Source organism: Oncorhynchus gorbuscha, linkage group LG15 (assembly GCF_021184085.1).
Source record: "Oncorhynchus gorbuscha isolate QuinsamMale2020 ecotype Even-year linkage group LG15, OgorEven_v1.0, whole genome shotgun sequence".
In the NCBI taxonomy this organism is placed as follows: Eukaryota; Metazoa; Chordata; class Actinopteri; order Salmoniformes; family Salmonidae; genus Oncorhynchus; species Oncorhynchus gorbuscha.
In genome coordinates, this window is record NC_060187.1 from 14,304,130 (window position 1) to 14,316,684 (window position 12,555).

The 12,555-nt window shown below is 39.5% G+C and overlaps 1 protein-coding gene across 2 annotated transcripts in view; it reads left to right on the forward strand.

The window, feature by feature from the left end:
* The window catches only part of LOC123996644 (low-density lipoprotein receptor-related protein 8-like), a 405,748-nt gene that overhangs the window by 290,795 nt on the left and 102,398 nt on the right, over positions 1 to 12,555 (forward strand). For both annotated transcript variants that reach the window (XM_046300197.1, XM_046300196.1), the window contains exons 7-8: positions 7,282 to 7,404; positions 9,775 to 9,894. In XM_046300197.1, the coding sequence (XP_046156153.1) occupies positions 7,282 to 7,404; positions 9,775 to 9,894 (243 nt within the window). The remainder of the gene's footprint in view (positions 1 to 7,281; positions 7,405 to 9,774; positions 9,895 to 12,555) is intronic.

Genomic DNA, 12,555 nt, shown 5'->3' on the forward strand with positions numbered 1-12,555 from the left:
TAACTCTAGACAGTAGTATAGTGTTGTAACTCCAGCATGCAGACAGGCAGTAGTATAGTGTTGTAACTCCAGCATGCAGACAGACAGTAGTATAGTGGGGTAACTCCAGCATGCAGACAGACAGTAATATAGTGGGGTAACTCTAGACAGTAGTATAGTGGGGTAACTCTAGACAGTAGTATAGTGTTGTAACTCCAGCATGCAGACAGACAGTAGTATAGTGTTGTAACTCCAGCATGCAGACAGACAGTAGTATAGTGGGGTAACTCTAGACAGTAGTATAGTGTTGTAACTCCAGCATGCAGACAGACAGTAGTATAGTGGGGTAACTCCAGCATGCAGACAGACACAGAGACAGAGTAGCTGTGTATAAAGTTACATGGCTGTAGAGTCCTGGAAGACAGCCAGGGGCTCACATTACAGAGGAGTGTAGTATCAGGGTGTATTACAGAACAGTGTAGTATCAGGATGTATTACAGTACAGTGTAGTAGTAGGATGTATTACAGAACAGTGTAGTATCAGGATGTATTACAGTACAGTGTAGTATCAGGATGTATTACAGTACAGTATAGTAGTAGGATGTATTACAGAACAGTGTAGTAGTAGGATGTATTACAGAACAGTGTAGTATCAGGATGTATTACAGAACAGTGTAGTAGTAGGATGTATTACTGTACAGTGTAGTATCAGGATGTATTACAGAACAGTGTAGTATCAGGGTGTATTTCAGTACAGTGTAGTTTCAGGATTTATTACTGTACAGTGTAGTATCAGGATATATTACTGTACAGTGTAGTATCAGGATGTATTACAGAACAGTGTAGTATCAGGATGTATTACTGTACAGTGTAGTATCAGGATGTATTACTGTACAGTGTAGTATCAGGATGTATTACAGTACAGTGTAGTATCAGGATATATTACAGTACAGTGTAGTATCAGGATATATTACAGTACAATGTAGTAGTAGGATGTATTACAGTACAGTGTAGGATGTATTACAGTACAGTGTAGTAGTATGATGTATTACAGTACAGTGTAGTATGAGGATGTATTACAGTACAGTGTAATAGTAGGATGTATTACAGTACAGTGTAGTATCAGTATGTATTACAGTGTAGTATCAGGATGTATTACAGTACAGTGTAGTTTCAAGATGTATTACAGTACAGTGTAGTATCAGGGTGTATTACAGTACAGTGTAGTATCAGGATGTATTACAGTACTGTGTAGTATCAGGATGTATTACAGTACAGTGTAGTATCAGGGTGTATTTCAGTACAGTGTAGTTTCAGGATTTATTACTGTACAGTGTAGTATCAGGATATATTACTGTACAGTGTAGTATCAGGATGTATTACAGAACAGTGTAGTATCAGGATGTATTACTGTACAGTGTAGTATCAGGATGTATTACAGAACAGTGTAGTAGTAGGATGTATTACAGACCAGTGTAGTATCAGGATGTATTACTGTACAGTGTAGAATCAGGATGTATTACAGAACAGTGTAGTATCAGGGTGTATCACTGTACAGTGTAGTATCAGGATGTATTACTGTACAGTGTAGTATCAGGGTGTATTTCAGTACAGTGTAGTTTCAAGATGTATTACTGTACAGTGTAGTATCTGGATGTATTACTGTACAGTGCAGTATCAGGATGTATTACTGTACAGTGTAGTACCGGGATGTATTACAGAACAGTGTAGTATCAGGATGTATTACTATACAGTGTAGTATCAGGATGTATTACAGTACAGTGTATTAGTAGTATGTATTACAGTACAGTGTAGTAGTAGTATGTATTACAGTACAGTGTACAATGTATTACAGAACAGTGTAGTAGTAGGATGTATTACAGAACAGTGTAGTAGTAGGATGTATTACAGAACAGTGTAGTATCAGGATGTATTACAGTACAGTGTAGTATCAGGATGTATTACAGTACAGTGTAGTATCAGGATGTATTACAGTACAGTATAGTAGTAGGATGTATTTCAGTACAGTGTAGTAGTAGGGTGTATTACAGTACAGTTTACTATCAGGATGTATTACAGAACAGTGTAGTAGTATGTATGTATTACAGTACAGTGTAGGATGTATTACAGTACAGTGTAGTAGTAGGATGTATTACTGTACAGTGTAGTATCAGGATGTATTACTGTACAGTGTAGTATCAGGATGTATTACAGTACAGTGTAGTAGTAGGATGTATTACAGTGTAGTATCAGGATGTATTACAGTACAGTGTAGTATCAGGATATATTACAGTACAGTGTAATATCAGGATATATTACAGTACAATGTAGTAGTAGGATGTATTACAGTACAGTGTAGGATGTATTACAGTACAGTGTAGTATCAGGATGTATTACAGTACAGTGTAGTATCAGGATGTATTACAGTACAGTGTAGTAGAAGGATGTATTACAGTACAGTGTAGTATCAGTATGTATTACAGTGTAGTATCAGGATGTATTACAGTACAGTGTAGTTTCAGGATGTATTACAGTACTGTGTAGTATCAGGATGTATTACAGTACAGTGTAGTTTCAGGATGTATTACAGAACAGTGTAGTAGTAGGATGTATTACAGAACAGTGTAGTATCAGGATGTATTACAGAACAGTGTAGTAGTAGGATGTATTACTGTACAGTGTAGTATCAGGATGTATTACAGAACAGTGTAGTATCAGGGTGTATTTCAGTACAGTGTAGTTTCAGGATTTATTACTGTACAGTGTAGTATCAGGATATATTACTGTACAGTGTAGTATCAGGATGTATTACAGAACAGTGTAGTATCAGGATGTATTAATGTACAGTGTAGTATCAGGATGTATTACAGTACAGTGTAGTATCAGGATATATTACAGTACAGTGTAGTATCAGGATATATTACAGTACAATGTAGTAGTAGGATGTATTACAGTACAGTGTAGGATGTATTACAGTACAGTGTAGTAGTATGATGTATTACAGTACAGTGTAGTATGAGGATGTATTACAGTACAGTGTAGTAGTAGGATGTATTACAGTACAGTGTAGTAACAGTATGTATTACAGTGTAGTATCAGGATGTATTACAGTACAGTGTAGTTTCAAGATGTATTACAGTACAGTGTAGTATCAAGGTGTATTACAGTACAGTGTAGTATCAGGATGTATTACAGTACTGTGTAGTATCAGGATGTATTACAGTACAGTGTAGTATCAGGGTGTATTTCAGTACAGTGTAGTTTCAGGATTTATTACTGTACAGTGTAGTATCAGGATATATTACTGTACAGTGTAGTATCAGGATGTATTACAGAACAGTGTAGTATCAGGATGTATTACTGTACAGTGTAGTATCAGGATGTATTACAGAACAGTGTAGTAGTAGGATGTATTACAGACCAGTGTAGTATCAGGATGTATTACTGTACAGTGTAGAATCAGGATGTATTACAGAACAGTGTAGTATCAGGGTGTATTACTGTACAGTGTAGTATCAGGATGTATTACTGTACAGTGTAGTATCAGGGTGTATTTCAGTACAGTGTAGTTTCAAGATGTATTACTGTACAGTGTAGTATCTGGATGTATTACTGTACAGTGCAGTATCAGGATGTATTACTGTACAGTGTAGTATCGGGATGTATTACAGAACAGTGTAGTATCAGGATGTATTACAGTACAGTGTAGTAGTAGTATGTATTACAGTACAGTGTAGTAGTAGTATGTATTATAGTACAGTGTACAATGTATTACAGTACAGTGTAGTATCAGGATGTATTACAGTACAGTGTAGTAGTAGTATGTATTACTGTACAGTGTAGTAGTAGTATGTATTACAGTACAGTGTACAATGTATTACAGTACAGTGTAGTATCAGGATGTATTTCAGTACAGTGTAGTATCAGGATGTATTACTGTACAGTGTAGTATCAGGATGTATTACAGTACAGTGTAGTATCAGGATGTATTTCAGTACAGTGTAGTATCAGGATGTATTACAGTACAGTGTAGTATCAGGATGTATTACAGAACAGTGTAGTAGTAGGATGTATTACAGAACAGTGTAGTATCAGGATGTATTACAGTACAGTGTAGTATCAGGATGTATTTCAGTACAGTGTAGTATCAGGATGTATTTCAGTACAGTGTAGTATCCAGATGTATTTCAGTACAGTGTAGTAGTAGGGTGTATTACAGTACAGTTTACTATCAGGATGTATTACAGAACAGTGTAGTAGTAGTATGTATTACAGTACAGTGTAGGATGTATTACAGTACAGTGTAGTAGTAGGATGTATTACTGTACAGTGTAGTATCAGGATGTATTACTGTACAGTGTAGTATCAGGATGTATTACAGTACAGTGTAGTATCAGGATGTATTACAGTACAGTGTAGTAGTAGGATGTATTACAGTGTAGTATCAGGATGTATTACAGTACAGTGTAGTATCAGGATATATTACAGTACAGTGTAATATCAGGATATATTACAGTACAATGTAGTAGTAGGATGTATTACAGTACAGTGTAGGATGTATTACAGTACAGTGTAGTATCAGGATGTATTACAGTACAGTGTAGTATCAGGATGTATTACAGTACAGTGTAGTAGAAGGATGTATTACAGTACAGTGTAGTATCAGTATGTATTACAGTGTAGTATCAGGATGTATTACAGTACAGTGTAGTTTCAGGATGTATTACAGTACTGTGTAGTATCAGGATGTATTACAGTACAGTGTAGTTTCAGGATGTATTACAGAACAGTGTAGTAGTAGGATGTATTACAGAACAGTGTAGTATCAGGATGTATTACAGAACAGTGTAGTAGTAGGATGTATTACTGTACAGTGTAGTATCAGGATGTATTACAGAACAGTGTAGTATCAGGGTGTATTTCAGTACAGTGTAGTTTCAGGATTTATTACTGTACAGTGTAGTATCAGGATATATTACTGTACAGTGTAGTATCAGGATGTATTACAGAACAGTGTAGTATCAGGATGTATTACTGTACAGTGTAGTATCAGGATGTATTACAGTACAGTGTAGTATCAGGATATATTACAGTACAGTGTAGTATCAGGATATATTACAGTACAATGTAGTAGTAGGATGTATTACAGTACAGTGTAGGATGTATTACAGTACAGTGTAGTAGTATGATGTATTACAGTACAGTGTAGTATGAGGATGTATTACAGTACAGTGTAGTAGTAGGATGTATTACAGTACAGTGTAGTATCAGTATGTATTACAGTGTAGTATCAGGATGTATTACAGTACAGTGTAGTTTCAAGATGTATTACAGTACAGTGTAGTATCAGGGTGTATTACAGTACAGTGTAGTATCAGGATGTATTACAGTACTGTGTAGTATCAGGATGTATTACAGTACAGTGTAGTATCAGGGTGTATTTCAGTACAGTGTAGTTTCAGGATTTATTACTGTACAGTGTAGTATCAGGATATATTACTGTACAGTGTAGTATCAGGATGTATTACAGAACAGTGTAGTATCAGGATGTATTACTGTACAGTGTAGTATCAGGGTGTATTACTGTACAGTGTAGAATCAGGATGTATTACTGTACAGTGTAGTATCAGGATGTATTACTGTACAGTGTAGTATCGGGATGTATTACAGAACAGTGTAGTATCAGGATGTATTACTATACAGTGTAGTATCAGGATGTATTACAGTACAGTGTAGTAGTAGTATGTATTACAGTACAGTGTAGTAGTAGTATGTATTACAGTACAGTGTAGTAGTAGTATGTATTACAGTACAGTGTACAATGTATTACAGTACAGTGTAGTATCAGGATGTATTTCAGTACAGTGTAGTATCAGGATGTATTACTGTACAGTGTAGTATCAGGATGTATTACAGTACAGTGTAGTATCAGGATGTATTTCAGTACAGTGTAGTATCAGGATGTATTACAGTACAGTGTAGTATCAGGATGTATTACAGAACAGTGTAGTAGTAGGATGTATTACAGAACAGTGTAGTATCAGGATGTATTACAGTACAGTGTAGTATCAGGATGTATTTCAGTACAGTGTAGTATCAGGATGTATTTCAGTACAGTGTAGTATCCAGATGTATTTCAGTACAGTGTAGTAGTAGGGTGTATTACAGTACAGTTTACTATCAGGATGTATTACAGAACAGTGTAGTAGTAGTATGTATTACAGTACAGTGTAGGATGTATTACAGTACAGTGTAGTAGTAGGATCTATTACTGTACAGTGTAGTATCAGGATGTATTACTGTACAGTGTAGTATCAGGATGTATTACAGTACAGTGTAGTAGAAGGATGTATTACAGTACAGTGTAGTATCAGTATGTATTACAGTGTAGTATCAGGATGTATTACAGTACAGTGTAGTTCCAGGATGTATTACAGTACTGTGTAGTATCAGGATGTATTACAGTACAGTGTAGTTTCAGGATGTATTACAGTACAGTGTAGTATCAGGATGTATTACAGTACTGTGTAGTATCAGGATGTATTACAGTACAGTGTAGTAGTAGGATGTATTACAGTACAGTGTAGTATCAGGATATATTACAGTACAGTGTAATATCAGGATGTATTACAGTACTGTGTAGTATCAGGATGTATTACAGTACAGTGTAGTATCAGGATGTATTTCAGTACAGTGTAGTTTCAGGATGTATTACTGTACAGTGTAGTATCAGGATGTATTACAGTACTGTGTAGTATCAGGATGTATTACAGTACTGTGTAGTATCAGGATGTATTACAGTACAGTGTAGTATCAGGATGTATTACAGTACTGTGTAGTATCAGGATGTATTACAGTACAGTGTAGTAGTAGGATGTATTACAGTACAGTGTAGTATCAGGATGTATTACAGTACTGTGTAGTATCAGGATGTATTACAGTACTGTGTAGTATCAGGATGTATTACAGTACAGTGTAGTATCAGGATGTATTTCAGTACAGTGTAGTTTCAGGATGTATTACTGTACAGTGTAGTATCAGGATGTATTACAGAACAGTGTAGTATCAGGGTGTTTTACTGTACAGTGTAGTAGTAGGATGTATTACAGTACATTATACCTAACGTTGTATGATTGTTACTTATTGCCCACAAGCTGATTACGCTGGACGGAGGTGTCTGGGAACCAGCTTATTTGATGCTATCTGGTCAGAGGGATCAGAGTAGTGGTGACATGCATTGGAAATCGAACACTTGTTTCAAGGTAATGATCATTATATTTTTCTACCCTCTCTCTTTCCCAGTCACTAAGTGTGATGGCCCCAGGAAGTTCATGTGCAAGAATGGACAGTGTATCAACAGCAGCAAGGTGTGTGATGCTGTCAAAGACTGCAAGGACTGGTCAGATGAACCTATGAAGGAGTGTGGTGAGCTACACACATACACACACACGCACGCACACACACACACACACACACACACACACACACACACACACACACACACACACACACACACACACACACACACACACACACACACACACACACACACACACACACACACACACACACACACACACACACAACACACACACACACACACACACATGCATAAACAAACTCATACACACTGTACACTAATAAATGTACACACACACACACACACTTATTAGCATCCAATTAACATGCAGATGGCCACTGTGCTAGTAATTAGAGCTTAATTTCATCAAGGGAGAGTACATCAGGACAACTCTCAGCTCTCTCTCTCCCATCAAAGTCCAACTCTTCCCTCGAGTGTTCATGGCCTTGGAAACGTGTTCTGACTACACTACCCATAAGGCACCATATAGATTAGCTCCCTACCATAGAGAATTACAATTTAGAGCTCTTTAGTCATGGACCTCACAGTGGAATGCTCCGGAACCTCTAGCTCTGTGTTTCTGATTGGTCAACCGTGTGTCAACATTCAGATCAGCTTCAGCACTATCTTTTGTAATCATGAAATAGCAGGATTTGGTATGCTGGACATTAACATCTGAGACATTACATCTTTGCCGTACATGTTATACTTATAGACAGACATATTACATGTCTTATGTACTAGTGAAACCATGTGAGTGAATATGTAATGTTGTCATTTCACAACACTAAATGTTTTATTGTGTTTACCATGGGTGCAATATCACTCACTAAGCGTTAAATGACTCACTAACCGTTAAATGATTAACTAACAGTTAAATGACTCACTAACCGTTAAATGACTCACTAACCGTTAAATGACTCACTAACCATAAAATGACTCACTAACAGTTAAACGACTCACTAATCGTTAAATGACTCACTAACCGTTAAATGACTCACTAACCGCTAAATGACTCACTAACCGTTAAATGACTCACTAACAGTTAAAAACTCACTAACAGTTAAATGACTCACTAACCGTTAAATGACTCACTAACCGTTAAATGACTCACTAACCGTTAAATGACTCACTAACTGTGTCTGTAATTATACTGCAGCATTCTCTGCAACAGGTACAGATTTACTCAGTCTATTCTCATCATCACTGAGGTCTGCAGATTTACTTCGATAATCAGATGATCTCTCATAGAGGGAGGGAGGGAGGGAGGGAGGGAGGGAGGGAGGGAGGGAGGGAGGGAGGGAGGGAGGGAGGGAGGGAGGGAGGGAGGGAGGGAGGGAGGGAGGGAGGGAGGGAGGGAGGGAGGGAGGGAGGGAGAGGGGTAGGTAGGTGAGTAACTCAGGAACTTCCCCTCTGATCTGTCCATATGGCTGTTAACTTTTCTATCTCTCTCTCTTCAGAACGGAGGGAGGGATAAGGGGAGAAAGGAGAAGGATATGGGGAGGAGGGATGGATGGATGGATGGAAGGATAAGGGGAGAAAAGAGAGGGATATGGGGAGGGGGGATGGATGGAGGGAGGGAGGGATAAGGGGAGAAAGGAGAGGGATATGGGGAGGAGGGAGGATGGATGGATGGATGGAGGGAGGGAGGGGGAGGAGGGATGGATGGATGGATGGGGAGAAATATGGAGAGGGATATGGGGAGGAGGGATGGATGGATGGAGGGAGGGATAAGGGGAGAAAGGAGAGGGATATGGGGAGGAGGGATGGATGGATGGATGGATGGATGGATGGATGGATGGATGGAGGGAGGGATAAGGGCAGAAAGGAGGGGATATGGGGAGGGATATGGGGATGGATGGATGGGATGGATGGATGGATGGATGGAGGATGGATGGGGATGGATGGATGGAGGATGGAGGGATATGGGGAGAAAGAGGAGGGATGGATGGATGGATGGAGGGAGATGGAGGGAGGGATAAGGGGAGAAAGGAGAGGGATATGGGGAGGAGGAGGGATGGATGGATGGATGGAGGGAGGGATAAGGGGAGAAAGGAAAGGGATATGGGGAGGAGGAGGGATGGATGGATGGAGGGACAAGGGAAGGAGAACTGCTCCTCTGAGGGAATCAGATTAGACAGGGGGACCTGACGAATAGCTGCCCCCTCTTGAGCCCCAGTGCATTCTGGACTGGTTCCAGGTGTCTGATAGCTACATATTCCCCTAGAGTCTCCCCAGGTACACACACACACAATACATTGGTTGTTTTATTGATGTTTAACTCCCTCCCTCTATTCCTCCTTTCATCCCTCTCTCCCCTCTCTCTCTCTCTCTCTCTCTCTCTCTCTCTCTCTCTCTCTCCCTCACTCTCCCCCCCCTCCATCTCTCTCTCTCTCTCTCTCTCCCTCACTCTCTCTCCCTACCTCTCTCTCTAGGTGTGAATGAGTGCGCAGACAAAAATGGAGGCTGCTCTCACATCTGCAGAGACAGGAGGATTGGCTATGTGTGTGACTGTCCCTCTGGATACCAACTAATGGACAAGAAGACCTGTGAAGGTAGAGTACCAAACAAGCTGTCCCTCGCATACAAGACCTGTGAAGGTAGAGTACCAGACAACCTGTCCCTCTCAGACAAGACCTGTGAAGGTAGAGTACCAGACAACCTGTCCCTCTCAGACAAGACCTGTGAAGGTAGAGTACCAGACAACATGTGCCTCTCAGACAAGACCTGTGAAGGTAGAGTACCAGACAACCTGTCCCTCTCAGACAAGACCTGTGAAGGTAGAGTACCAGACAACCTGCCTCTCTCAGACAAGATCTGTGATGGTACAAGGCCAGACAACCTGTCCCTCTCAGACAAGACCTGTGAAGGTACAAGGCCAGACAACCTGTCCCTCTCAGACAAATCAAATCAAATTTATTTATATAGCCCTTCGTGCATCAGCTGATATCTCAAAGTGCTGTACAGAAACCCAGCCTAAAACCCCAAACAGCAAACAATGCAGGTGTAAAAGCACGGTGGCTAGGAAAATCCCTAGAAAGGCCAAAACCTAGGAAGAAACCTAGAGAAAACCGGCTATGTGGGGTGGCCATTCCTCTTCTGGCTGTCAGGTAGAGATTATAACAGAAAATGACCAAGATGTTCAAATGTTCCAGCATGGTCAAATTAATAAGGCAGAACAGTTTTTTTCAGGTGGACTTGAAAAGGAGCCATCATGTCAGGTAGTCCTGGGGCACGGTCCTAGGGCTGTCCTCCGAGGAGAGAAAGAAAGAGAAAGAGAGAGCAAACCTCTTCTGGCTGTGCCGGGTGGAATTATAACAGAACGTGGCAAGATGTTCAAATGTTCATAAATGACCAGCATGGTTGAATAATAGTAAGGCAGAACAGTTGAAACTGGAGCAGGAGCATGGCCAGGTGGACTGGGGACAGCAAGGAGTCCTCATGTCAGGTAGTCCTGGGACATGGTCCTAGGGCCCAGGCCAGTTGAAACTGGAGCAGCAGCATGGCCAGGTGGACTGGGGACAGCAAGGAGTCATCATGTCAGGTAGTCCTCATGGTTCTATTCCTCCGATGACAAAAGAAGGAGAGAAGGAGAGAATTAGAGAACTCTTCACTTAGATTTACACAGGACACCAATAGACAGGAGAAGTACTAGATAAACAAACTGACCCTAGCCCCCCGACACATAAACTACTGCAGCATAAATACTGGAGGCTGAGACAGGAGGGGTCAGGAGTGTGGCCCCATCCGGAAATAGGGCCAAACAGGAAGACCTGTGAAGGTACAAGGCCAGACAACCTGTCCCTCTCAGACAAGACCTGTGACGGTACAGGACCCAATCTAAAACCTTACTTCAACACAACAAAATGGCTCTCATTCCCGTTCAGGGTTTCCGTTAGCCAGTAATAGCCAGCTTTTGGCAGATGTTTTTTTTGTTGAAAAGCCTGATGAATAAAATTGGCACCAACCAAATGTCCAGGAGAAGAAACAAACCCATGGTGAAAAAATACATTACAGCCTCTTCATTGATGACAATATCAGTCTATGGAAATACATTTTAGCCTCTTCATTGATGACAATACCAGTCTATGGAAATATATTACAGCCTCTTCATTGATGACAATACCAGTCTATGGAAATATATTACAGCCTCTTCATTGATGACAATACCAGTCGATGGAAATATATTACAGCCTCTTCATTAATAACAATACCAGTCGATGGAAATATATTACAGCCTCTTCATTGATGACAATACCAGTCTATGGAAATATATTACACCCTCTTCATTAATAACAATACCAGTCTATGGAAATATATTACAGCCTCTTCATTAATAACAATATCAGTCTATGGAAATATATTACAGCCTCTTCATTGATGACAATACCAGTCTATGGAAATATATTACAGCCTCTTCATTAATAACAATACCAGTCTATGGAAATATATGACAGCCTCTTCATTGATGACAATACCAGTCTATGGAAATATATTACAGCCTCTTCATTAATAACAATACCAGTCTATGGAAATACATTACAGCCTCTTCATTAATAACAATACCAGTCTATGGAAATATATTACAGCCTCTTCATTAATAACAATACCAGTCTATGGAAATATATTACAGCCTCTTCATTAATAACAATACCAGTCTATGGAAATATATTACAGCCTCTTCATTAATAACAATACCAGTCTATGGAAATATATTACAGCCTCTTCATTGATGACAATACCAGTCTATGGAAATATATTACAGCCTCTTCATTAATAACAATACCAGTCTATGGAAATATATTACAGCCTCTTCATTAATAACAATACCAGTCTATGGAAATATATTACAGCCTCTTCATTGATGACAATACCAGTCTATGGAAATATATTACAGCCTCTTCATTGATGACAATACCAGTCTATGGAAATATATTACAGCCTCTTCATTAATGACAATACCAGTCTATGGAAATATATTTGATTGGTCATGCTTATCGGTCTTTAGGTTAATTTGTATAATATAATGGAATTCGTAATTTCATGGAATTGGATTGGCGCGTGTGTACAGTATATTGGTAATATCACACACATGCAGAGCCTTTGAGTGGAAAATCTGTCCGCCAAAGGGAGAGCTGCTCAAACAGCAAATGCAAAGGCAACGGAAAGCAGGCTTCATCAGCACGTCACACACCAATTTGCAATGAGCTAGAAGC